Source organism: Chiloscyllium plagiosum, chromosome 20 (genome assembly GCF_004010195.1).
Source record: "Chiloscyllium plagiosum isolate BGI_BamShark_2017 chromosome 20, ASM401019v2, whole genome shotgun sequence".
Taxonomy (NCBI): Eukaryota; Metazoa; Chordata; class Chondrichthyes; order Orectolobiformes; family Hemiscylliidae; genus Chiloscyllium; species Chiloscyllium plagiosum.
In genome coordinates this window covers 35,592,093-35,618,663 of record NC_057729.1, presented here as the reverse complement: position 1 = coordinate 35,618,663, position 26,571 = coordinate 35,592,093, and the positions used below count along the sequence as shown (strand labels likewise).

Genomic DNA, 26,571 nt, shown 5'->3' with positions numbered 1-26,571 from the left:
ACTATCCTATCTACCTGCGACTCCACTTTCAAGGAGCTATGAACCTGCACTCTAAGGTCTCTTTGTTCAGCAACACTCCCTAAGACCTTACCATTAAGAGTATAAGTCCTGCTAAGCTTTGCTTTCCCAAAATGCAGCACCTCGCATTTATCTGAATTAAACTCCATCTGCCACTTCTCAGTCCATTAGCCCATCTGATCAAGATCCCGTTGTAATCAAAGGTAACCCTCTTCGCTGTCCACTACACCTCCAAATTTGGTGTCATCTGCATATTTACTAACTATACCTCTTATGCTCACATCCAAATCATTTATATAATTAATGAAAAATAGAGGACCCAGCACCGATCCTTGTGGCACTCCACTGATCACAGGCCTCCAGTCTGAAAAACAACCTTCCATCACCACCCTCTGTCTTCTACCTTTGAGCCAGTTCTGTATCCAAATGGCTAGTTCTCCTTTTTCCGTGAGATCTAACCTTGCCAATCATTCTCCCATGGGGAACCTTGTCGAACGCCTGACTGATGTCCATATAGATCATATCTACTACTCTGCCCTCATCAATCTTCTTTGTTACTTTAAAAACCTCAATCAAGTTTGTGAGACATGATTTCCTACGCACAAAGCCATGTTGACTATCCCTAATCAGTCCTTGCCTTTCCAAATATATGTACATCCTGTCCCTCAGGATTCCCTCCGACAACTTGCCCATCACTGACATCAGGCTCACCAGTCTATAGTTCCCTGGCTTGTCTTTACTGCCCTTCTGAAACAGTGGCAACACATTTGCCAACCCCCAGTCTTCCGGCACCTCACCTGTGACTATCGATGATACAAATATCTGAGCAAGAGGCCCAGCAATCACTTCTCTAGCTTCCCACAGAGTTCTCGGGTACACCTGATCAGGTCCTGGGGATTTGTCCACCTTTAACCATTTCAAGACATCCAGCACTTCCTCCTCTGTAATCTGGACATTTTGCAAAATGTCACCATCTATTTCCCTCCAGTCTATATCTTCCATATCCTTTTCCACAGTAAATACTGATGCAAAATATTCATTTAGTATCTCTCCCATTTTCTGTGGCTCCACACAAAGGCCGCCTTGCTGATCTTTGAGGGGCCCTATTCTCTCCCTAGTTACCTTTTTGTCCTTAATGTATTTGTAAAAACCTTTTGGATTCTCCTTAATTCTATTAACTTAGAAGTCTTTTGTTTTACTTTCGATGGAAATTTACTGAAGGCCCAAATTAGATTCCAATGTAGTCCTTGTATCTCCGTATGCTGCAATCTGCATTTGATATTTTTTTAAAAACTAAAACTGTAGATGCTGGAAATGCGAAACAAAGCAGAAAGTACAAGTAGTTGTTGTGAGAAGAGTTGAGTCACGAGTAGAAAAGTCAGCTCTTTTTCCACTACAGTGGCTGCCAGACCCTCGAGTTTCTCTGGCATTTTCTGTTGTTACCACAATCTGAACGGTATAACGAGTGTCTGCTTGGTTTGTGATAACTGTTACTAACTAGTTGAATACACACACCCAGTTATAGTGGTGCAGTGTAAGATATTTCTGAAATGATTACTGCTGGTGAATGTTGTAATGTACTTTCACAGACTGGAGATGGAGTCACAGCTAAAGAAAGCATATCTCTGAAACGTGTGGCTGTGGTGGAGGATTTTTTCGACATCATTTATTCTATGCACGTGGAAACAGGAACGGAGACTGCGAAGACGGCAAAACACGCCGGACAGAAGCGGACTTACAAAGCGGTGAGCAAACCCTTCAAGAATGATTGTATTCAATGTTCCCGTAGTCCCGCAGATGCAGTTCTGGTTTATTTTACTCATTTTATATTTTGTTTGCTACATTATTGCAGTATACCTGAAAGGAATCAAGCGCTTAATGGCTTTGAAACATTCCCGAACACTATATGATTTCTAAATAAAAACCGAAAGAACGGTGGATACTGTAAATTAGAAACAAAGAAGTTGTTGGAAAAGATCTGGTAGTGTTGGTGAAGAGAAATCAGAGTTAACGTTTTGTGACTTTTCCTCAGAACTAAATAATTTATGTCGCATTTGGTAACATTAATATTGAAACCTTATTGTCATAATTAACTACAAAACCAATTTAAACATTTTCATATTAGCTTTATTCAAACTGTGCGCCTAGTCAGATGTACTGACTTGAGGCAGGACGTCACGTCAGCTCTGATGAAGAGTCATCTAGAGTTAGCTCCAGGGATGCTGCCTGACCCAGCAATTTTTTTATCAATACAGATTCCAGCATCTGTAGTAATTTGCTCCTCCTTTCCCACTTAGAAGGCGGGAGAGAAGTTACATTGCCACGTATGTCTTGATATATGCACTGTTGCTGTTCCTTTAAAATACACCAATCTGAGCAACAAGTACGAAAGCGCTTCTTGTTATAATACAAACTAAAATAATTGAATTTCTTCACACCATATTCAGAGTCTATCCTATCATTGATTCGGAGTTTAGCATTTTATGAACAGAAATTACATTACATTGTAAAATTGCTGGCTGAGCTGGTAGATTTGTCCTCCGATGTTTTGTCACCATGCTAAGTAACATCATTAGTGAACCTTAGGTGAATATAGATTTGGATCCCATTTACCGACCTCTCAGAAACAGAACCGAAAATGATATCATGTACCACAATAAACCAAGACACATAAATAGCAAGCGGGACAGAACACTAACGCTTCACCAGACGCTCACTGATGATGTTACCTAGCATGGTGAGGAAACATCTGAGAACAAATCTACCAGCTCAGCAAGCAAATTTACAACCTGATCCACAACCTGAGTTACAAATCTTCTCCAAAATCACAGAAATCACATTAGTTATAGTCCTGCCATTCGTGGATGTTTTATTCCTGGAAACCTAGCCAATACTGAATTCACAGAAGGTGAATGTATTTTATAACAGAAGTTGATTGAATAGGTTCTGACAACCCAACATTTTAGGTTTGGTAGATAATAGAAGATAAAATTCAATGGATTTTTTTACTGAGAAATAGTGTAGTAAATGAGAAATGTATAACCGACAATCATAAGACTGTCTGGCAGAAGGCTCTGGGCTTGGAGGTAAGGTTAGATGTTTACTGGAAGGTGGAGAGTATGGGAGAGGTGTAGATGTTGACATAGCAATAAATTTTTTAAAAATGTATTTTTTGACGGATTTGCCTTTTGTTTTGAAGTTTGTAAAGTTCTAGATGAGAAGTAAAACCAGTGTTAGCCACTCTGCTTTTTAAAATTATAGTTGCTCTTTTCCCAATTGTTCAGCTACTTTCATGAGGCCAGCCATAGTCTATGCTGAATGTGGCTGCAACCCCTTCTCGCTCTTACTCATTCACAATCTAACAGGACTGCACTATACAGTATACCTAATCTCTGGAAATCATTAAAATGAGGTAGGGCCCACGTGCAATTAGTTGCGTGGTGTGCACTCAGTGCTGGAAATACAGTTTCAGCGCATCATCAACACATTTTATGGCTGAATCTTACTTTTTCTGGCTAAGTTCAAGTTGTGTCAAGTTTTTTGAAGGGTTTGATGCCGCAAAGCATCTAACTAAACTCGCCTCACAAATTACCTACAACGCATCTATGGTTTCTTTCTTATTTGACTTCAGCCTCAACTTACCATGTGCCGTTCCTAGAAATAACTCGCCACTTGGATATTCTGGCATTAACTGGCATCCCTGGCACCCATGCCATGTTTAAAAGTCCACTGTGCACCTAGTAAAGTACTGTTTGTCCGGGGCCACCTTGCACAGTTACTGACATTTGCCCTGGACATGGCTGAAGGAGAAACTGGCATCCCACTTTACAGGCTGTGTCTTGGAGATTGTGCTGGACAGGATGCTGCTATCACAGGACTTCCTTCTCCCTCCAACAACAACATGCCATGATCCTTCCAGCCTGGTTCAAGTCTGTCACGTGTGGTAAAATAGTCTCATCTGTTTTAGGAATCCCAGCATTGTAGGAAGAAGGTAAATAACCCCCACTCCACTAGTATATGTTCAACCATCTTGTCTCTGCTTTGTCATACTTACTATCTCTCCCACTGCATTCCCAAGATTCATGATCTACCACTCTCACTATTCCCTTTAACATCTTTCCAATTGCTCTCTCACCCCAATCTATAACACTACTCACTCAGTATGTCCTCTGTGCTACCCCTTCACTCATTCAGGACACCTCATCACATGCACCACCAGTGTGGCACCCTGTTGCATCTCCAGTAATACTGCCGCACTGTCATTCCATGAGGAAAACAGCCCACATTAGGGGAGAAAGACAGTCAAGATGGGTGGTGTGCTGCCCATCACTCGGCTCCTGGGGAAGCTGATCCTGATTCTGACACTCTAATAAGGCCTGGACTACTATTAGAGGATGCTTTTAACTTACTGTCTGGGAACCTGTGAACACAGGGTATTTCTCTGATGGAGGCCTGCTGACAATTATGACAAGCTTTTTGGTTTTGTGTTTGCACTAAATGGCATGGTAAGACAGCAGTAATATGAGCGTGGTGTTTTGCATTGAGAGGACAATGTGCAAAACACTAAGGGAAGACCTGGATGAGATATAGCTCAAGCTGTTGAGAGAGGTAAGGGAAGAAATATCAGGGGTCCTGGCAGTAATTTTCAAATCCTCTATGACCACAGGTGAGGTGCCAAAGAACTGGAGGACTTCTAATGATGTCCCATTATTAAAAATTGAAGGGAGGGACAACCCAAGAAATTATAGGACAGTAAGTATAAATTTAGTGCTGGGGAAGTTACTTGAAAAAAGAACTGAGTAACAGAATATATCTGCACTTGGAGAAGTATGGATAGTAATCATGCATTTGTTAAGGCAAAGTCAAACTTTATAAATTTGATTAAATTATTTGAGGAGATAACAAGGGCTGTTGATGTGGGTAATGCATTTGATGTGTTCAACGTGATCAGGTCTATCATGGCAAACCTGTTAATAAGATAAGTGCCTATGGTATCCAAAGTGAACTGGCATGTTGGCCAAAACTGGCTAAGAGGCAAGAGTAGTGGATGATGATGGAGAGAGATTTCTGTGACAAGAAGTCTGTTTTCAGTGGAATTCTGCAGGCCTTTGTGCTGTGTCCCTTCTGTTTGTAGTGTCCATTAGTTACTTGGACTTAATTGTAGAGGGTATGAGGGTGAAATGAAAATTGGTGGGATGGTCGATAGTGAGGAAGATAGGCATAAAGTGCAGGAGGATATTGATAGATTGGTCAGTTGGGCAGAACAATGATAAATGGTATTCAATCCACAAAAGTGTGAGACATTGCACAAGGCAGGGACCACACGGTGAATTATCTTGGTGTGCATACCCACTGATCTCTGAAGGTAGCAAAGCAGTTAGGCAAGGTACTTAAGAAGACCTATTAGCTGAGGTGCAGGATACAAGAGCAAGTAGATCAGTAGGTAGCCAGAGGATTGGGGAGTCTTTAAAAACCAGCAGAGCATAACTAAAAAAGGAATAGTGGGGAATATGAAATATGAGAGTGAGCTACTTAGTAATATAAAAGAAGATTGCAAGAGCTTTTGTTAGCTATCTAAACAGTAATCAGGAAAATTTGCATAATTTTTCATAATGGAAGACACCAGTAACATACCAGTACTTCATCTTGAAGGGGTAGAGATGAGTAGTGGCCATCACTAAGGTTTGAAGATGGATAAAACACCTGGACCACAGAGTTGTCCAGCACGGAAACAGACCCTTTGGTCCAATTTGTTCATGCTGACCAGATATCCAAAATTAATTTAGTCTCATTTCCCAGCATTTGTCCCATATTCCTCGAACCCCTTCCTATTCAAAAGCCATATGGATGCCTTTTAAACGTTATAATTGTACCAGCCTCCACCACTTCCTCTCTGGCAGCTCATTCCATACTTAATACCACTCTCTGCATGAATAAGTTGCCCCTGAGGTCACATTTAAATCTCTGCCCCCCCCACTTCAATCTAAACCTTCTAGTTTTGGACTGCCCTCCCTTGGGAGAAAGGCCTTAGCTATTTACCTATCCATGCCACTCATGATTTTATAAACCTTCTTAAGAACATAAGAAATGGGAGCATGAGTAGACCACCTGTCCCATCAAATCTGCTCCACCATTCCATAAGATCATGGCTGATCTTTTTGTGGACTCTGCTACATTTACCTACTTGCTCACAATAACCTTTAATTTCTTTACTATTCAAAAATCTATCTACCTTTGCTTAAAAAATTCAACAAGGTAGCCTCAACTGCTTCTCTGGGCAGGGAATTCCACAAATTCATAACCCTTTTGGTGAAGAAGTTCCTATCAACTCAATCCTGAATCTGCTCCCCCTTATGTTGAGACTACACTCCTGAACCCTAGTTTCACCCGCCAGTGGAAACAACCTTCCTGCTTCGATCTTACCTATTCCCTTCATAATTATGTGTTTCTATAAGATCACCCCTCATTCTTCTAAATTTCAATAAGCATAGTCCCAGTCTCCTCAATCTCTCCCGATAAATCAATTGGGAAGTAGTGACCATAATACAATAAGCTTCAATCTGCAATTTGAGAGGGAGAGGGTACAATCGGAAGTGACAATATTTCTGTTGAATAAAGGGAACTATGGAGCTATGAGGGAGGAGCTGGCCAAAGTTCAATGGTGCAATACCTTAGCAGGGATGACAGTGGAGGAACAATGGTGGATATTTCTGTGTATAATGCAGAAGATGCAGGATCAGTTCATTCCAAAAAGGAAGAAAGATCCTAGGAGGAGGTATGGGTGGCCGAGGCTGATGAGGGAAGTTAAGAAACATATAAAGTTAAAAGAGAAAAAGTACAACATGGCAAAGATAAGTGGGAAAACGGAGGACTGGGAAGCTTTTAAAGAACAACAGAGGATTATGAAGAAGGAAATACGCAGAGAAAAAAATGAGGTACGAAGGTAAACTGGCCAAAAATATAAAGGAGGATAGTAAAAGCTTTTTTTAGATATGTGAAAGGCAAAAAAAATGGTTAAGACTAAAATTGGGCCCTTGAAGACAGAAACAGGGGAATATATTAGGGGGAACAAAGAAATGGCAGAAGAATTGAATTGGTACTTCAGATCTGTGTTCACTGGGGAAGACACAAGCAATCTCCCTGAGGTAACAGTGGCTGAAGAACCTGAACTTAAGGGAATTTATATTTGTCAGGAATTGGTGTTGGAGAGAATGTTATGTCTGAAGGTTGATAAGTCCCCGGGGCCTGATGGTCTATATCCCAGGGTACTGAAGGAGGTGGCTCAAGAAATCGTGGATGCGTTGGTCATTATTTTCCAGAGTTCGATAGATTTGGGATCAGTTCCTGCAGATTGGAGGGTGGCTAATGTTGTACCACTTTTTAAGAAAGGTGGGAGAGAGAAAGCAGGAAATTATAGACCAGTGGGTCTGACCTCAGTGGTGGAAAAGATGCTGGAGTCTATTATAAAGGATGAAATTATGACACATCTGGATAGTAGTTCCCATCCAAGTACTAACCAGGCCTGAGTCTGTTTAGCTTCCGAGATCAGACGAGATCTGGCGTTTTCAGACTAGTATGGCCGTAGGCGCTGGCCCTTGCCTTTTCTCCCTACTTCAAGGCGTGCTGGCCAGCCACATTTTCTTTGTTGCTCTTTCTCTTTATCCCCTTTGGCTTTTTTTTCTCTTTTCTCTTTGCTCTTCCTCCTCCGTGCGTGCTTCCCTCCCTCCGTCTCTCCAGCTGCCTTTCAGCCAGCCCTTGCCCACCAGGCTCCTGTAGTCTCCCACATCCCCACACAGGCCAACTGCAAGCCCTCCCCCTGCTTCATAGGGCCGCAGCCTGCATTCTCTCATCCTTCCACACTCCTCCACCCCTCCATTTCGGAATGCCGGGCACTGACCAGTGGGGTACCGCACGGATCAGTACTGGGACCGCAGCTTTTTACAATCTATCTTCAGGATATACAAGATGGTATTAGCAATAACATTCGCAAATTTCATCAGCTGGGTGGCAGGGTGAAATGTGATGAGGATGTTAGGAGATTACAGGGTGACCTGGACAAGTTAGGTGAGTGCTCAGATGCATGGCAGATGCACTTTCACGTGGATAAATGGATCCTTATCCACTTTGGTGGCAAGAACAGGAAGGCAGATTACCACCTAAGTGGAATCAATTTAGGTAAAGGGGCAGTACAGAGAGATCTGGGGGTTCTTGTACACCACTCAATGAAGGTAAGCATGCAGGTACAGCAGGTAGTGAAGAAGGCTAATAGCATGCTGGCCTTCATAACAAGAGGGATTGAGTATAGAAGCAAAGAGGTCCTTCTGCGGCTGTACAGGGCCCTGGTGTGACCACACCTGGAGTACTGTGTGCAGTTCTGGTCTCCAAATTTGAGGAGAGACATTCTGGCTATTGAGGGAATGCAGCGTAGGTTCACGAGGTCAATTCTTGGAATGGCGGGATTACCTTACACTGAAAGACTGGAGCGACTGGGCTTGTGTACCCTTGAGTTTAGAAGACTGAGAGGGGATCTGGTTGAGACATATAAGATGATCAAAGGATTGGACACTCTGGCGGCAGGCAACATGTTTCCGCTGCGGGGTGAGTGCCGAAACAGAGGACACAGCTTAAAAATACGGGGTAGACCATTTAGGACAGAGATGAGGAGAAACTTCTTCACCCAGAGAGTGGTGGCTGTGTGGAATGCTCTGCCCCAGAGGGCAGTGGAGGCCCAGGCTCTGGATTCATTTAAGAAAGAATTGGACAGAGCGCTCAAGGATAGTGGAATCAAGGGTTATGGAGATAAGGCAGGAACAGGATACTGATTAAGGATGATCAGCCATGATCATATTGAATGGTGGTGCAGGCTCGGAGGGCAGAATGGCCTACTCCTGCACCTATTGTCTATTGTCTATCTATTGTCTATTGTCTCTCAATTACGGAATCAACCCAGTGGACCTCCTCTGCACCCCTGCAAATATATCCTTTCTCAAGTAAGGAGATCAAAACTGTACTTCAAATGTGCCCTTACCAGAAGCCTAAATAGTTGGTGCACAACCTCTCTATTTTTAAGCTCCATTCCACTAGCAATGAGGACGATATTCAATTTGCCACCTTAATTACATGCTGCACATGCAAACCAACATTTTGTGACTCATGCACAAGGAAATTCAGGTTCCCCTGCACAGTAGCATGCTGCTAGGTCACCCCACAGCCTCCAATACTCCAGGGAAAATAGTCCCAGTCTATTCAGTCTCTCCCTGTAGCCCATACCCTCCAACACTGGCAACATTCTTGTAAATCTTTTCTGCATCCTTTCATGTTTAACAAGATCTTTGCTAAAGCAGGGAGACCAGAATTGAATGCAGTATTCCAAAGGTGGCCTAACCAATGTCTTGTACAGTTGCAACATGACATTCCAACTCCTATACTCAATGCATTGACCAATAGTACATGATAAAATAGGGTAAGTCAGCACGGCTTCGAGAAGGGATAGTCATGCCTGAAGGAGGTAACAAACAAATCAGACAAAAGAGAGCCAGTGGATGTGATCTATTTGGATTTCCAGAAGACCTTTGACAAGGTGCTGCATAAGAGGCTGCTGAATAAGTTAAGAGCCCATGATGTTTGAGGCATGGTACTGGTATGGACAGAGGGTTGACTGATTGGCAGAAGGCAGATAGTATGGCTAAAGGGGTCTTTTTCAGGATGGCAGCCAGTGACTAGTGGAGTTCTACAGGTTAGGACCAGAAATATTTACATTATATATTAGCTGTCTTGACAAAGGAACTGAGGCATTGTTGCTAAGTTCGCAGATGACACAAAGATTGGTGGAGGGGCAGGTAATGTTGAGGTAGCAGGGAGGCTGCAGAAGAACTTGGATAGGCTAGGAGAGTGGGAAAGAAGTGGCAAATGGAATACAAAAGGGGAAAACGTGAGGTTTTGTATTTTGGTAGAAAGAATAGAGGCACAGACTATTTTCTAAATTGGGAGAGGCTTTGGAAATCTGAAGCACAAAGGGAATTAGAAGTCCTAGTTCAGATTCTCTTCAGGTTAACACATGCACTTTCAGTTGGTAGTTGGAAAGGTAAGTGCAATGTTAGCATTCATTTCAAGAAGGCTAGAATACAAAAGCAGAAATGTAGTGCTAAGTCTGTATAAGGCTTTACTCAGACTGTATTTGGAATAATCTGAGCAGTTTTGGGCCCTATATCAAAGCAAGTATGAACTTGCTTCAGAGGAGGTTTACAAGAATGATCCTGGGGATGAAGGGCTCGTCATATGGGGAGCAGTTTAGCTCTCTGGGTCTGTACTTGATAGATTTTAGAAGGGTAAGGGAGGATCTGATTGAAACTTACAGAATACTGAGAGACAAAACTTGACCTACGCTTGGGAAATAAGGCAGGGCAAGTGACTGAGGTGTCAGTGGGCCAGCCACCATAATTCTATTAGTTTTAAAATAGTGATGGAAAAGGTGAGACCAGATCTAAAAGGTAACGTTCTAAATTGGAGGATGGATAATTTTGACAGTATTAGGCAAGAATTTTCAAAAGCTGATTGGGGGCAGACATTCGCAGGTAAAGAGACGGCTGGAAAATGGGAAGCCTTCAGAAATGAGATAACGAGATCCAAAGACAGTATATTCCTGTTAGGCTGAAAGGAAAGACTGGTAGGTGTAGGGAATGCTGGGTGTCACAAAGCTGGTCCCTTTTTTCGAAAAGCTGTTCCTTTTCTCAAGGATAGTGTGTCCTTGGTTTTTCTCAGAGGGGTCATAAACCAGCTCCCGGCTCAGAGGTGACTAAGTTTCGTACAGAGACTAATTGGTATTGAAAGGCTTTTTTGTTTATATGTAAACACATGAGACTTCAGACCAAAGTGGTCATGTTTTAGAAGTGACCTGTACAATGAAAGAAGAGTGGTCAGCTCTCTAGCTGAGCAGTTCAGTCCAGAACTAGTTAGGAGTTCAGCTATGGACTGTGTGAACAGGCTGCAAAAACTCTCTCCTTCTGTCCTTCTAATGTCAACCTGTAAGCATTTGTTCCATTTTTACTGTTTTTTAAGGAGGTTTGCTTATTAGGACTGTTGTGTGCATTCAGAACTGCATAATTAAGTCTAGTTTGGATAGACTGAGTTCTGTAGGGGTTCTTTGTGTTTCATTGTGTAAATTTGTGAATACATTTTTGTCTATTTTAAAACCTGGTAGTCAACGTAGCTAACTTCAGGTAATTTTCACTGTACACTCACCGAAACAAATTGCAAAGTTATGGTCTGGGCCGCCTGCTTAAGAATGTTTTCAATGGTCTGGCCTAGTCCATAACAGATTGGGGGCACTTTGCAGGATTTCAAACAGCGAGTGATAGTTGCTAGTGTCTGAATTTTGGGTGTTGGTTTGGTTGGGTAGACAAAGCTTGGGATAGTAATAGCTCTTTCAGTCGCCAAACATTTTCTGGATGTGGATGCGTTGACTTTGGAAGGTTTGCAAAATGTGAATAAGACCAAGCTGCAGGAATTAGTGGACATGCTGGAATTGGAGCTGCCTGCTTCTGTGAGGAAAGGAGAGATCATTACAGCAGTAGCTCAGTATTTAAACTTGCTGGAGAAACCATAAGAATTTATAGAGATTGAAAGAATTCAATTGGAAATAAAGCAGCTTAAGTTAGAGGCAAGGAAAAGGCAACAGAAATGAAACAGTTTGAGTTATGTTTAAAATCAGAAGATGGGAAAAAGAAAGCAGAAGAAGAGAGGGAAAAAGCAACAGAAGAGAAAGAGAGAGCAGCAGAAGAGAGAGAAAAAGAGTGTGTTTGAACTTCAGAAACTGACACTTAAAAGGCTGGAGATAAAGGCTGAAGGTAACTTTAGTGAGGGAGAGTGAGGAGGAGCAAGCCCCTGGTATTCAGAACCCTAGTGAAAAACTGTTTAAGTATGTTCTAGCATTGCCTAAATTCGATGAGAAGGATGTGGAGGCCTTTTTCATCTCATTTGAAAAGGTGGCTAAACAAATGCAGTGGCCAGTGACAATGTTGATTTTGTTGATCCAAACAAAACTTGGAGGTAGGGCTAGTGAGGTATTCACATCACTATCAGAGGAGGTAGCTGGGGAGTGTGAGGAAGTGAAAAAAGCCATTTTAAGTGCATATGAGCTTGTACCAGAACCCTATAGACAACGTCTCAGGAATCTAAGGAGGAACCCAGGCCAAACCTACATTGAGTTCAAAACGATCAAACAGAGTCATTTTGTTCGATGGATTAGAGCTTTAAAAATCAAGCAAACCTATGATGCCCTTAGTGAGGTAATTATTTTGGAGGAATTCAAAAATTCACTGCCTGAAGTAGTATGAACTCATGTGAAAAAGCACAGAGTTAAAACAGGAGGGTTAGCAGCTGAAGTGGCTGATGATTATGAGCTGGTCCATAAAACTTGGTGTGGCTTCCAGAATCAATTTCAGTTCATGAGGGATAGAAATTTGGGCAAAGAGGCGTCCTCACGTGGAAAGGGAAAGATAGATCTCAGTGAAGATCATAAGGATAACTTACCACAGAGTAAAAATGAAACCCTCGAGGGGGACAAAGAAGTTAAAAAGCTCCAGTGTTTTCATTATAATAAAGTGGGCCACACAAAATCACAGTGTTGGTGGGCTAGGAGAAAGCCAGATATAGGAAATCTGGACAAGCCTGGGAGTTTTGTTGGAGTAGTAACAAAAAGCACAAGGGAAGTTAGACAACTGCCTCAGAGTGTACAAGATGATCAGAGGTTGATTAAGGAGTAAGTGCCAGACCTCCTTAAAAAATATACATGCAAGGATAAAGTTTATTCACATAGGCCAGGAATAGCAGGTAAAGAGGTTACAATATTAAGGACACAGGATCCTGTCAGTCTGTGGTGCTGAAGGATGAGGAGATATGTATTCGAAGGACTATTGCCAGAAAAGGTATTCGTAACAGGAATTCATGGTGAGACAAAAAGTACTCAATTATGTAAAATGAGGCCAGAAAGTCCAGAGAGGAGTGGAGAATTTGTGGTAGGAGTACTAGACAAACTCTCAGCTCCAGGAATACAATTTGTCCTTGTAAATGATTCACCGGTAGGCATGCTGCCTACTCTAGTTGAAAAACCAATGGAGATGCAGGCAACTGAAGAAATGAAAGATGTTTATCCAGGAATTTTCCCAGATTGTGTGATCACAAGATCACAGAGGCACAAGGTGAAGCAGGAGAGATCAAAAAGCACAGATAAGAAAGCTCACATAGCTTTGTCCGAGAATTTTTTTGATCAGATAAGTGGGACAGAGCAGGAGCAACTAGGTAAACATGCAAGTATCTTTAGTACTGCTGAGCTGATTGAGTTACAGCAAAAAGATGAGAAGTTAAAGCAGTTGTATCAAAAGGCATATATAGAGAATGAGAGTGAGTGCATCCCTGTGTATTATTACTTAACAAATGATGTCTTAATGAGGAAATGGAGACCATCATTCAAGTAGATGAGAAATAGGCAGAAGTTCATCAACTTGCTTTGCCAGTAGGGTGTAGAAAAGAGGTGATGCGAGTGGCACATGAGCTACCACTTGAAGGTCATTTATAAGTGAGGAAAACACAGGCTAAAATGCAAAGGCATTTTTACTAGCCTGGACTACACAAGGATGTAGTTAAATTTTGCCAGACGTTTCATACATGTCAGCTAATCGGAAAACCACAGGCAGTAATAAAACATTCACCTTTTATACCTATTCCAGCATTTGGTAAACTTTTCACAAGAGTCTTGATTGTGTAGGTGCCCTACCTCAAACAAAAACTGGGAATAAGTATTTATTAACAATAATGAATGTGTCGACTGGATTTCAGAGGCAACATCACAGGTAAAAGGTTTGGAGAAGAATTACTTACATTTTTTACTAGATACAGACTACCAACAGAGATCCAGTCAGATCAAGAATCAAACCACATCCAAACTATTCAAGTTCATGGATAACTTGGGAATAAAGCAATTCAAATCTACTGCGTACCATTCAGAATCTCAGGGAGTGCTAGAGAGATGGCATCGAACACGAAAGACCATGTTGAGGTCTTGTGGTCAGGATTATCCAGATGATTGGGATAAGGGAGTTCCGTTTGTACTGTTTGTGATCGGAGATGCACCGAATGGATCGACTAAATTCAGTACATTTAAATTAATTTTTAGGCATGAAGTAAGAGGACCGTTAAAATTGATTAAGGAGAAATAATAAGTCAGAATTCAGAGACCACCTATTTGGACTATGTGTCAAATTTTAGAGAACAATTAATTAGAGCTGGAGAGTTGGCGAGACAGCATTTAAAAATATCACAGCATACAATGAAACAGGAAGCAGATAAGAAATCACAAATTTGCAATTTTGCAATTGAGGATAATGTATTTGTTTTATGATTTGTAGATGCTGGTGTTGGACTGGGGTGTATAAAGTTAAAAATCACACAACACCAGGTTATAGTCCTACAGATTTAATTGGAAGTACACTAGCTTTCAGAACGCCGTTCCTTCATCAGGTGGTTGTGGAGGACACAATTGTAAGGCACAGAATTTATAGCAAAAATTTACAGTGTGATGTAACTGAAATTATAAATTGAAAAATACCTTGGTTGTCTATTGAGTCTTTCATCTGTTCGAATACCATGATAGTTTCACTTCTTTCATGTGTAAATCACAAAACTTTTTTTAAAAGTTGCATGCTCAGGTTAACTGTAACAATTGGTGTTAGCTAGACAATATGTTGAAGGTGTTAGCCCCCTGTGTTCATGCCATGATGTTTAGATTGATTCTAATCTAAAAAGTGAGATAACAGCATTTTACATGAATTCATGCAGTTTTTGAGCAAAGTACAATGTAACTCTGCAAGTACAAATTCACCCCACAAACGTATATGTGTATGTGTGCATGTGGGTCTTTGTGTGCGTCTGTCTGTCTGTTTGGGTTGGGGGGTTGAGTGTGAGAGAGTGTATATGTGTGTGTGTGTATGTGAGTGCAGAGTGTCTTAAGTCTGTGAGAGGGTGCATGTGTGAGTGTGGGAGTGTGTGTGTGTCTGGGTTGGGGGGTTGTGAGTGTCTGTGAGAGAGGGTGTGAGTGTGGGAGTATGCTTCCAATTAAACCTGTTGGAGAATAACCTGGTGTTGTGTGATTTGTATTTGTTTTACTTCCAGTAACAGGTGTGCCTTTAAGAGCAAGATTTAGTGGACCGTATCAAATCGAGAGGAAACTGAGTGAGGTGAACTACTTGATAAGAACTCCAGACAGGAAGAAATCTCACAGAATGTGTCATGTGAATATGCTCAAAAGGTATTTTGATAGAGAAGGAAAGCAAGAGGAGAAGGTGTTAATGATTACAGCACAGAAAGAAGAACCAAGTTCAGAGGATTCTGAATTGGACATTCCTCAAATCAAATTGGACAGTGAGCAAGTTGTCAAACATTGGGATGAATTATTGAGTTACCTTCCACAAGAAAATTGAAATGACCTGAAAGAGTTATTACCAATACATGGGGAGATATGCAGAAATAAACTGGGAAATACTAACCAAATGTACATGATGTAGATATAGGAGATGCTGTTCCGACTAAACAACACCTTTATAGGAATAACCCTCTAAAGTTGGCACAGGTTCAGAAGGAGATAGAATACATGCCGTAAGATGGCATAAATCGAAGTGAGTGACAGTGACTGGAGCCCACCCATAGTCGTGGTGCCAAAGCTAGATGGTACCCAACTGTTATGTGCGAGTGTTGGAGGCTGAGGGATGACCTTATAGAGGTTTATAAAATCATGAGGGGCATGGATAGGATAAACAGACAAAGTCTTTTCCCTGGGGTGGGGAAGTCCAGAACTAGAGGGCATAGGTTTAGGGTGAGAGGGGAAAGATATAAAAGAGACCTAAGGGGCAACGTTTTCACGCAGAATGTGGTATATATGGAATGAACTGCCAGAGGAAGTGGTGGAGGCTGGCACAATTGCAACATTTAGAGTCATAGAGATGTACAGCATGGAAACAGACCCCTCAGTCCAACCTGTCTATGCCAACCAGATATCACAACGTAAACTAGTCCCACCTGCCAGCAGCCGGCCCATATCCCTCCAAACCCTTCCTATTCATATACATGTCCAAATGCCTTTTAAATGTTGCAACTGTACCAGCCTCCACCACATCCTCTGGCAGCTCATTCCATACACGTATCACCCTCTGCGTGAAAACGTTGCCTCTTAGGTCTCTTTTATATCTTTCCCCTCTCACCCTAAATCTATGCCCTCTAGTTCTGGACTCCCCCACCCCAGGGAAAACACTTTGTCTATTTATCCTATCCATGCCCCACTCCTGTACTCAATACTCTGACCCATAAAGGAAAGCATACCAAACGCCTCCTTCACTATCCTGTCTACCTGCGACTCCACTTTCAAGGAGCTATGAACCTGCTCTCCAAGGTCTCTTTGTTCAGCAATACTCCCTAGCACCTTACCATTAAGTGTATAAGTCCTGCTAAGATTTGCTTTCCTAAAATGCAGCACCTCGCATTTATCTGAATTAAACTCCATCTGCCACTTCTCAGCCCATTGGCCCATCTGGTCCAGATCCTGTTGTAATCTGAGGTAACCTTCTTTGCTGTCCACTACACCTCCAATTTTGGTGTCATCTGCAAACTTACTAATTGTAACTTAAAAGGCATTTGGATGGGTTTTTGAACAGGAAGGGTTTGGAGGGATATGGTCCAGGTGCTGGCAGGTGGGACTGGATTGGGTTGGGATATCTGGTTGGCATGGACGAGTTGGACCGAAGAGTCTGTTTCTGTGCTGTACATCTCTATGCTTTTATGATTATCTCAAAGTCAATGCCGTTAAAAAGACTGATGCATATCCAATTCCACGGTTGGAGGACAATGTTGAAATAATGGGACAAGCAATTGTCATTTCTAAGTTGGATTTGCTCAGAGGCTACTGGCAAGTACCTCGGTCAGAGAGAGCAAAGGCAATTTCGGATTTTGTTACGCCAAATGGATTACATCAGTTCAAAGTCATGCCATTTGGTATGAAAAATGCTCCAGCCACATTTCAGAGACTGCGTAATAAGGTCATTGCTGGGTTACCCAATTGTGTTGTTTATACTGATGACCTGGTGATTTTTAGTCACTCATGGAAGGAACATTTACAGTATTTATCGAACTCGTTCAATCGACTTCAGAAGGCAGGCTTGCTGGTAAACATAGCTAAAAGTGAATTTGCCAAAGCTCAAGTCACCTTCCTGGGCCATGTTATTGGACACAGACAAATGGCTCCACGGGATGTGAAAAATGAAAGCAATTGTGTCATTTCCCACACTGTCGATGAAAAAAAGTAGTACTACGATTCCTGGGATTGAGTGGATTTTACCGAACGTTTGTGCAGAATTTTAGCAGTGTGGCTGCTCCACTCACCGAATTGTTAAAAAAGGGCAAGAAGTTTCAGTGGACAACAGACTGTCAAAAAGCATTTGACAGCCTAAAAACTGTGTTAACCACTGCCCAGTATTAGCCACACCGGATTACGTGAAGCCTTTCAACGTGGCTATCGATGCCAGTGATGCAGGTGTCAGTGCAGTGCTCCTAAAGGAGGATGACAAGGGGAAAGAAAGACCCATTGGGTATTTTTCCGGGAAGTTGAACATTCATCAACAGAATTATTCAACGGTGGAGAAAAAGACTTTGAGCTTAGTGTTGGCATTACAACACTTCCATGTTTATATTACCAGCAATGCATCTGAGACAATCATGTACACTGATCAAAACCCACTGGCATTTGTGGGAAAATTTAAGGACAAAATTGCCAGACTGTTTAGGTGGAGCTTCTTGTTGTAGCCGTTCAATTTGATAATTGTGCATGTGGCAGGTCACGAAAACGTGATTGCTGTTATCAAGACTCGGTTGAGATACGGAGGCATTCTGTGGCAGGTATGCCACGGCCTGAATTCTCATGTGGTTGTGCATGTTTGCATGTGTATAGTTAGTATAGTGTAGATGTGTGTTTTAGACTACTAACCAGTTTGTTTTTGAAGGGTGTTAAAAAATGAAGCCATCTTTTGATATTGATGGTTTTTTTTCAAGCGGGGAGGTGTCACAAAGCTCATCCCTTTCTTCTAAAAGCTGTTCGTTTTCTCAAGGATACTGTGTCCTTGGTTTGTTTTCAGAGGGGTCATAAACCAGTTCTCGGCTCAGAGGTGACTAGTTTTGATACAGAGATTAAAGGGTATTGAGAGGCCTTTTTGTTTTTATGTAAACAGGTGAGACTTCAGGCTAAAGTGGTCACGTTTTAGAAGTGACCTGTATAATGAAAGAGGAGTGGTCAGCTATCTAGCTGAGCAGTTCAGGCCAGAACTAGTTAGGAGTTCAGCTGTGGACTGTGTGAACCAGCTGCAAAAACTCCCTCTTCTTCTGCCCTTGTAATTTCAACCTGTAAGCGTTTGTTCCATTTTACTTTTTTTTTAAGGCAGTTTGCTTATTAGGACTGTTGTATATATTCGGAACAGCATAATTAAGTCTAGTTTGGATAGACTGAGTTCTGAAGGGGTTCTTTGTTCCGTTCTTTGTGTTTCACTGCGTAATTTTGTGAATAAAGTTTTGTCTGTTTTTAAAACCTGGTAGTCAACCTAGCTAACTTACTCTGGGTAATTTTCACTGTACACTTACCGAAACAAATTGCAAAGTTACGGTCTGGGCTGCCTACTTAAGAATGTTTTGAGTGGTCTGGCATAGTCCATAACACTGGATGACTAGAGAAATTGAGGGTTTGGTTAAGAAAAAGAAAGAAGCATTATGTCAGGTATAGACAGGATAGATCGAGTGAATTCTTCAAAGAGTATAAAGGCAATAGGAATATACTTAAGAGAGAGATCAGGAGGGAAAAAGGGGGACATGAGATAGCTTTGGCAAATAGAGTTAAAGAGAATCCAAAAGGTTTTTACAAATACATTAAGGACAAACGAGTAACTAGGGAGAGAATAGGGCCCCTCAAAGATCAGCAAGGCGTCATTTGTGTGAAGCCGCATGAGATGGGGTAGATACTAAACAAGTATTTTGCATCAGTGTTTACTGTGGAGAAGGACATGCAAGATATAGAATGTAGGGAAGTAGATGGTGACATCTTGAAAAATGTCCATATGACACAAAAGGAAGTGCTGGATGTCTAGAAATGCATAAAAGTGGATAAATCCCCAGGACCCGATCAGGTGTAACCTAGAATTCTGTTGGAAGCTAGGGAAGTGATTGCTAGGTCCCTTGTTGAGAATTTTGTATCATTGATAGTCACAGGTGAGGTGGCAGAAGACTGGAGGTTGGCTAACGTGGTGCCGCTATTTAAGAACAGTGGTAAGGACAAGCCAGGGATCTAAAGACCGGTAAACCTGACATCGGTGGTGGGCAAGTTGTTGGAGGGAATCCTGAGGGACAGATGTACATGTATTTATAAAGGCAAGACTGATTAGGGATAGTCAGCATTGCTTTGTGCATGAGAAATCATGTCTCATGGATTTGATTGAGTTTTTTGAAGAAGTAACAAAGAGGATTGATGAGAGCAGTGTTGTAGACTGATCTATATGGACTTTAGTAAGGCATTTAACAAGGATCCCCATGGGAGACTAGTTAACAAGGATCCCCATGGAATATAGGGAGAACTAGCCATTTGGATACAGAATTGGCTCAAAGGTAGAAGACAGAGGTAGTAGTGGAGGGCTGTTTTTCAGACTGGAGGCCTGTGACCAGTGGAGTGCCACAAGGATTGGTGCTGGGTCCACTACTTTTCATCATTTATATATAAATGATTTGGTTGCGAGCATAAGAGGTATAGTTAGTAAATATGCAGATGACACTAAAATTGGAGGTGTAGTGGACAGCGAAGAAGGTTACCACAGATTACAAAGGAATCTTGATCAGAATGGGCCAATGGGCTGAGAAGTGGCAGATGGAGTTTAATTTAGATAAATGTGAGGTGCTGCATTTTGGGAAAGCAAATCATCGCAGGACTTATACACCTATCGGTAAGGTGCTAGGGAGTGTTGCTGAACAAAGAGATCTTGGACTGCAGGTTCATAGCACCTTGGAACTAGATTTGTAGGTAGATAGGATAGTGAAAAGGCATTTGGTATGCTTTCCTTTATTGGTCAGACTATTGAGGTCAGGAGTTGGGAGGTCATGTTGCAGCTGTACAGGACTTGATTAGGTCACTTTTGGAATATTGCATGCAATTCTAGTCTCCTTCCTATCAGAAAGATGTTACCACCAGTGCCACATGCTAGTGTGGCAAGGAATAGAATGTTGGGCAAAAGAATGCATGGCTAAAGAACTGGTGCAGAGGGCAGGGTTTCAGGTTCTTGGATTATTGGGACCTCTTCTGGGACAAGGGTAACCTGTAAAAGAGGGATGAGTTGTGCCTAAACTGGAGGGGAACCAATATCCTCACAGGGAGGTTCGCTAGTGCTACTTGGGAGGGTTTAAACTAGAGTGACGGGAGGGTTGGGAACCAGAGCAGCAGGTCAGTAAGTGGAGAAATTGAGGGAAAGGTAGATGTTAGGACTGTAAATCAGAAAGAAATGACAGGCAGAGACAAGTAAATGAACATGATGGGCTGAAGTGTGCTTATTTCAATGCAAGTATTATAGGTAAGGCAGTTGAGCTTAAAGCCTAGGTCAGGACATGGGACGATGAAGTTGTAGCCATTACAGAAACTTAGTTGAGAGGGCGACAGGGCTGGCTGCTCAACGTTCCAAGGTTTCGTTGTTTTAGATGAGATAGAAAGGAGGGTAAAACAAGTGGAGGAGTTATATTACTAATCAGGGAGAATGTTAAGTTGTACTCGGGGAGGACGTATTGAAGCACCCATTCACTGAGGCAATATGGGTAGAGCTCAAAAATAAGATGTGTGCAATCAGATGGGTATAATATGATAGGATTATACTATAGGCTCCCAACTGCCTCTCAGACATTGTGGAACAAATATGTAAGCAGATTATGGAAATATGCAATAAAAACATAGAGTTGTTATAGTGGCTGACTTTAACTTCTCCAGTATTGATAGGGACTCCCTTAGAGCAGAGGCTTAGAAGAGGCAGAATTTGTTCAGAGCATCCAAGACACTTTCTTGAAACAGTATGTAGATAGTCCAACTGGAGGAGGGGCCAGACTGGATTTTGTATTGGCTAATGAATCTGGCCGAGTGTTTTAAAAATGGTGATCATAACACCTTCAGTTCAAAGACATCTATGAATAAGGCTAAGTCAGGACCTTGCGGGAAGATATTAAATTGGAGGAGAGCAAATTACATAAGTATTAGACAGGGGCTAGGGAGTGTTAATTGCGAGGAGCTGTTATTAGGCAAGTCCACATTTGACATGTGGGAATTGTTTGAAGACTTGCTGATGAGAGTTCAGGACTGACGTGTACCAGTGAGGAGGTAGGACAAGGATGGCTTGTTAAGGGATTCTTGGATAACGAGGAAGATTGTGAATTTAGTCAAAAGGGAAAAAGAAGTTTATATAACATTTAGGAAGCTAAAACCAGACATGGCCAATGTGCAATATAAAGAAAGTACTCAAGTAGGGAATTCGGAGAGCAAAAATGGTCCATGAAATGACCTTGGCAAGTAGGGTTAAAGAGAATCCAAGGCATTCTATGCTTACTTTAAAAACAACAGGATAACTAGGAGAAGGTAGAAGGTAGAACTACTCAAGGATAAAGGAAGGAACTTGAGCTTGGAGGCAGAAGATTGGGGTGAGTACTTTGCATCAGTATTCACCCAGGAGAAGAATATTGAGGACAGAGAAATTTGTGTGGAGCATGCTAATATGCTAGGGCATTTTGAGATCAAGATAGAAGTGTGTTGGGTCTCTTGAAGATTGTTAAGGTGAATACAACCCCCAGGCCCAGGTTATTGAGAGAGAGAAAAGATCTTTGTGTCTTCGCCAGCCACCGGAGTGGTCCTAGAGGACTGGCTAAATGTTGTTTCTCTTTTCACGAAGGGAAGTAGGGATAATCCAGGAAAGTTTAGATTTTGACTCTTGCATCTTGTTGCATTTGGCAGCACTTGGCCCATATCCTTCTAAACGCTTCCTATTCATATACCCATCCAGATGCCTTTTAAATGTTGTAATTATACCAGCCTCCACTACTTTCTCTGGCACCTCAATCCATACATGTACCATCCTCTGCTTGAAAAAGTTGCCTCTTAGGTCCCTTTTAAATCTTTCCCCTCTCACCTTAAACCTATGCCCCTCTAGTTCTGGACTCCCCCACCCCAGGGAAAATACCTTGTCAATTTACCCTATCCATGTTCCTCATGATTTTATAAACCTCTGTAAGGTCACCCTCAGACTCCAACGCTCTAGGGAAAACAGCTCCAACCTATTCAGCCTCTCCCTATAGCTCAAACCCTCCAACTTTGGCAATATCCTTGTAAATCTTTTCTGAACCCTTTCAATTTTCACAACATCCTTCTTATAAGAGGGAGACCAGAATTGCACACAATATTCCAAAAGTGGCCTAAGCAATGTCCTGTAGAGCTGCAACATGACCTCCCAATTCCTATACTCAATGCCCTGTCAATAAAAGAAAGCATACTAAATGCCTTCTTCACTATCCTATTTACCTGTGATTCTACTTTCAAGGAACTATGAACCTGCACCCCAAGGTCTCTTTGTTCAGCAACACTCCCTAGGACCTTACCATTAAGTGTATATGTCCTGCTCTGATTTGCTTTTCCAAAATACAGCACCTTGCATTTGTCTAAAATAAACTCCATCTGCCTCTCCTTGGCCCATCTGATCAAGAACCCATTGTAATCTGAGGTAACCTTCTTTGCTGTCCACTATACCTCCAATTTTGATATCATCTACAAACTTACTAACTATACCTCCTATGTTTACATCCAAATATTGCACTTTGGGAGATCAAATGTTAAGGAAAAATATACCCAGTTAATGACTGCACCCTGAACAGCATTGACGCATGGAAGTATCTTGGGGTTCAAGTCCATAGCTCCCTGAAAGTGGCCGTGTAAGTAGATAAGGTTCTAAAGAAGACATGTGGCATGCTTGCGTTTATTGGTCGGGGAATTGAGTACAAGAGTCAGGATCCAACTTGCAAATTTTTTAGACTTAAAACATTGCATTCAAATCTGTTCACCACATTACTGGAAGGATGTGGAGGCTTTGGAGAGGGTGAAGAGAGGTATACCAGGATGTTGGAGAAAGTGAAGGCTGCAGATGCTGGAGATCAGAGTTGAGAGTGCGGTGCTGGATAAGCACAGCAGGTCAGGCAGCATCCGAGAAACAGGAGAATCGACATTTTGGGCATAAGCCCTTCATCAGGAATGTTTCAGCCCTGATGAAGGGCTTATACCTGAAACGTCAATTCTGCTCCTCGGATGCAGGCTGGCCTGCTGTGCTTATCCAGCACCACACTCTATACAAGGATGTTGCCTGGATTAGAGGGCATAAGCTAAAAAGAGAGGCTGGAAAAACTCTAGTTGCTTTCTCTAGACTAGCGGAGGCAGAGGGCAGACTTGATAGAAATTTATAAAATTATGAGATGCATAAATAGGATTGACAATCTGAACCTTTTTTCCTCCAGAGTTGAAATGACTAATGCTAGGGGGAAAGTTCAAAGGAGACGTGTCGGGCAAGTTTCCCACACAGATGGTAGAAGTCTGGAACCCGCTGTCAGGAGCGATGGTGGAAGCAAATATGATAAGGGCATTTAAGGGATTTTCATACAATCTCATGAATATACAAGGAATGGAGGGACATGGACCAAGGGCAGGCAAAAAGGATTAGTTTAATTTGGTGTCATGTTTGGCACAACATTGTGGGCTAGAGGGCCAGTTCCTGTGCTGTACAATTCTGTTCTACAAGGGTTAAGAAATATGTCAGCTGTGATCAAATGGCGGAGCAGACTCAATGCTCCAATGCCTTATGGTCTTAAGTTGCTATGTTGGAACTGTATAAAATGTAGGTAAGGCCACAACTTGAATACTGCATGTTCTGGTCACTACATTATAAGAAGGAGAATGCAGAGGAGATTGACCAAGGTGTTGCCTGAGCTGGAAAGATTGGATAGAGTGGGGTTGTTTACTTGGAGCCGCAAAATCTGAGAGGGTACCAGATAGAAATGAATAAGATTAATGAAAGTGTTTAGAAAGACTCTTCTTCCATTGGTGGAGGGGGGTCAATACAAGGAAGCACAGAATTAAGGTAAGAGGTAGAAAGCTAAGAGGACAGTTGGGGAGAAATGTTTTCACTTAGAGGGTGGTGAGAGACTAGAACTCACTGCCTGAAAGGGTAGTTGAGTCAGAATCTCTCACAATATGTAATCAGTATTTTGATATTAGTTTGCACTGCTAAAAAATGGGATTCATCTTGTCAGATTTTTGTTGATTCAATGAATGACAAGACATTAGGAAATTCAGAGGAACAAGGGGTGTTGGAACGCTTGTCCACAGATCCCTAAAGGTGCAGGACAGATTAATTGAGTAGTTAAAAAGGAATACAGAATGCTTCCCTTTCTCAGATGTGGCACTAATTATAAAAGCAGGGAGGTCATGCTGGAGCTGTACAGACTTTGCTTAAGCCACAGCTGGAGTACTGTGAGCAGTTCTGACATTACAGAAAGGATGTGAATTGCACAGGAGGGGCTGCAAAGGAGATTCACCTGGATGTTGCCTGGAATGGAGCATTTCAGCTTTGGAGAGAGGCTGGGTAAGCTCAGGTTGTTCTTCTCCGGAGCAGAGAAGGCTGAGGCGTTTAAATGAGGGGCATAGACAGTAAATAGAAAACAGCTATTCCCCTTAGCTGAAGGGTCAATTTAAGGGACATAATTTTAAAGACAGGAAATTTAGATGCAATTTGAGGAAAAATGATTTCACTAAGACAGGAGGGTAGTGAGGCAGGAAACCTCAGCCTTTTAGAAAACACTTGGATAAGCACTGGAGTATCAAAACAAGGCTAGTGTGGGAAAGTGGGACTAGTGTAGGTATTAGATTGTTAGTGATAAATACCTAATGGACGAAAAGGCATCTTCTGTACTGTATAATTCTATGACTGGCATGGACATGATGGGCTAAATAAACATCTGTGTGTCTCAGGTTCTGACAGGCAATTTAGTTCAAGATTTAAGTGTTTCATTATAAGTCACTAGCTTTCAATTCATTGGCTGGATTAGGAAAAAAAAGAATTTAATGCAGATCTTTCAATCAAACTTTGGGGATAGGTGGATGTAATTGCGCCAACAATTGAAACACCTGCAATATTATATCCTAATTAAGTTTTAAAGGTAAGAATCTTAGAACAAAAAAAATCTATTGATAGCTTTGAGGGTTTTTACTATTTGGAAGGAAGCTAGATTTAATTTATCCTGGAAAAATAATGTAAATCAAAATTAAACTTCAAGTTTAATCAAAGGAAGGTATCTTTTTCAGTAAAATGCTGCTGTTTGCGTCTTTGTTTTTCACAAATTTGCTTAACCACATAGAGCTTTCCATATGCCATTTTGCCCAATTGCTCACTTATTTGCTTTTTCCGGAACACAACAAAATGCAGGAAATGTCTAAAAATTGAAAAAAAGGCCTCAAAAAAAGACCAGGCAGAAACTTATAGGGTCTGAGCAATGTGAGCTATAATGAGATGTGTGGCAAAATTGATCAACAAATGCAGTGAGGTCCATTTTGACATCGGGAGCAACATGTAATACCTGTTATGACTTTCACAAGTGTCATGGTAACATTCACATTGGCAGCAGCAATATGCCGTTTGATGGGGAATAACATTTGTTAAACGCTTTGTTAGCATCAAAACTTGCTCATGAACACTCCACCTCCCATCTTATCAAACTTGCCAAACAACTAGATATCAGGAAAACTTGACAAATAATTCAGAGCGAGCGCCTGGCAGACTCAGCTCACTGCTTGCTCTGAACAAGCTCCATGTTGAAAACAAGGCACTTATTTAGAAGTAGAAGATAGAAACAGAGTAGTCATTCAGTCCTCGAGCCTGCTCTACTAAATTAAAATTGTGGCTAATCATCCAACTCAACGGTCTGTTCCAGCTTTTCCCCGCTATCCTTTGATCCCTTCAGCCCCAAGTGCTATATCCAACTCCTTCTTGAAATCATACAATGTTCTGACTTCAACTGCTTATTTCCACTATCTCACCACTCTCTGGTGAAGAAATTTCTCATCTCCATCCCAAATGATTTACCCCAAATCCTTAGACTGTGACCACTGGTTTTGGTCAATATCTCAGGACATGCTTATGGCTACCCACGACGATAGATAGTGACACGCCAGCCTTTAAAAACCCTCATGGTACATCTCTGATCTATCTACAGGATGCTTCTACACTTCAATGTCGCATCTCAGCCTTCTGCAGCAACTATCATTTGTATACTGCTGCAAGGACACTGTGCTTATAACGATGTTATTCTTGTTCCTGTTCAGATGTGGCACGGCCAACTTGTATAGTTTCTCCACACCCCTGAAATGATCTTAACACTTCAGGAATCTAACATTTTCTCTCCTGGACC

At 41.8% G+C, this 26,571-nt stretch overlaps 1 protein-coding gene across 9 annotated transcripts in view; it reads left to right on the top strand.

The window, feature by feature from the left end:
* Positions 1 to 26,571, top strand: part of nol4lb (nucleolar protein 4-like b) — a 427,907-nt gene that overhangs the window by 125,026 nt on the left and 276,310 nt on the right. For all 9 annotated transcript variants that reach the window (XM_043710520.1, XM_043710524.1, XM_043710522.1 and 6 more), the window contains one exon: positions 1,608 to 1,763. In XM_043710520.1, coding sequence (XP_043566455.1) covers positions 1,608 to 1,763 — 156 coding nt within the window. The remainder of the gene's footprint in view (positions 1 to 1,607; positions 1,764 to 26,571) is intronic.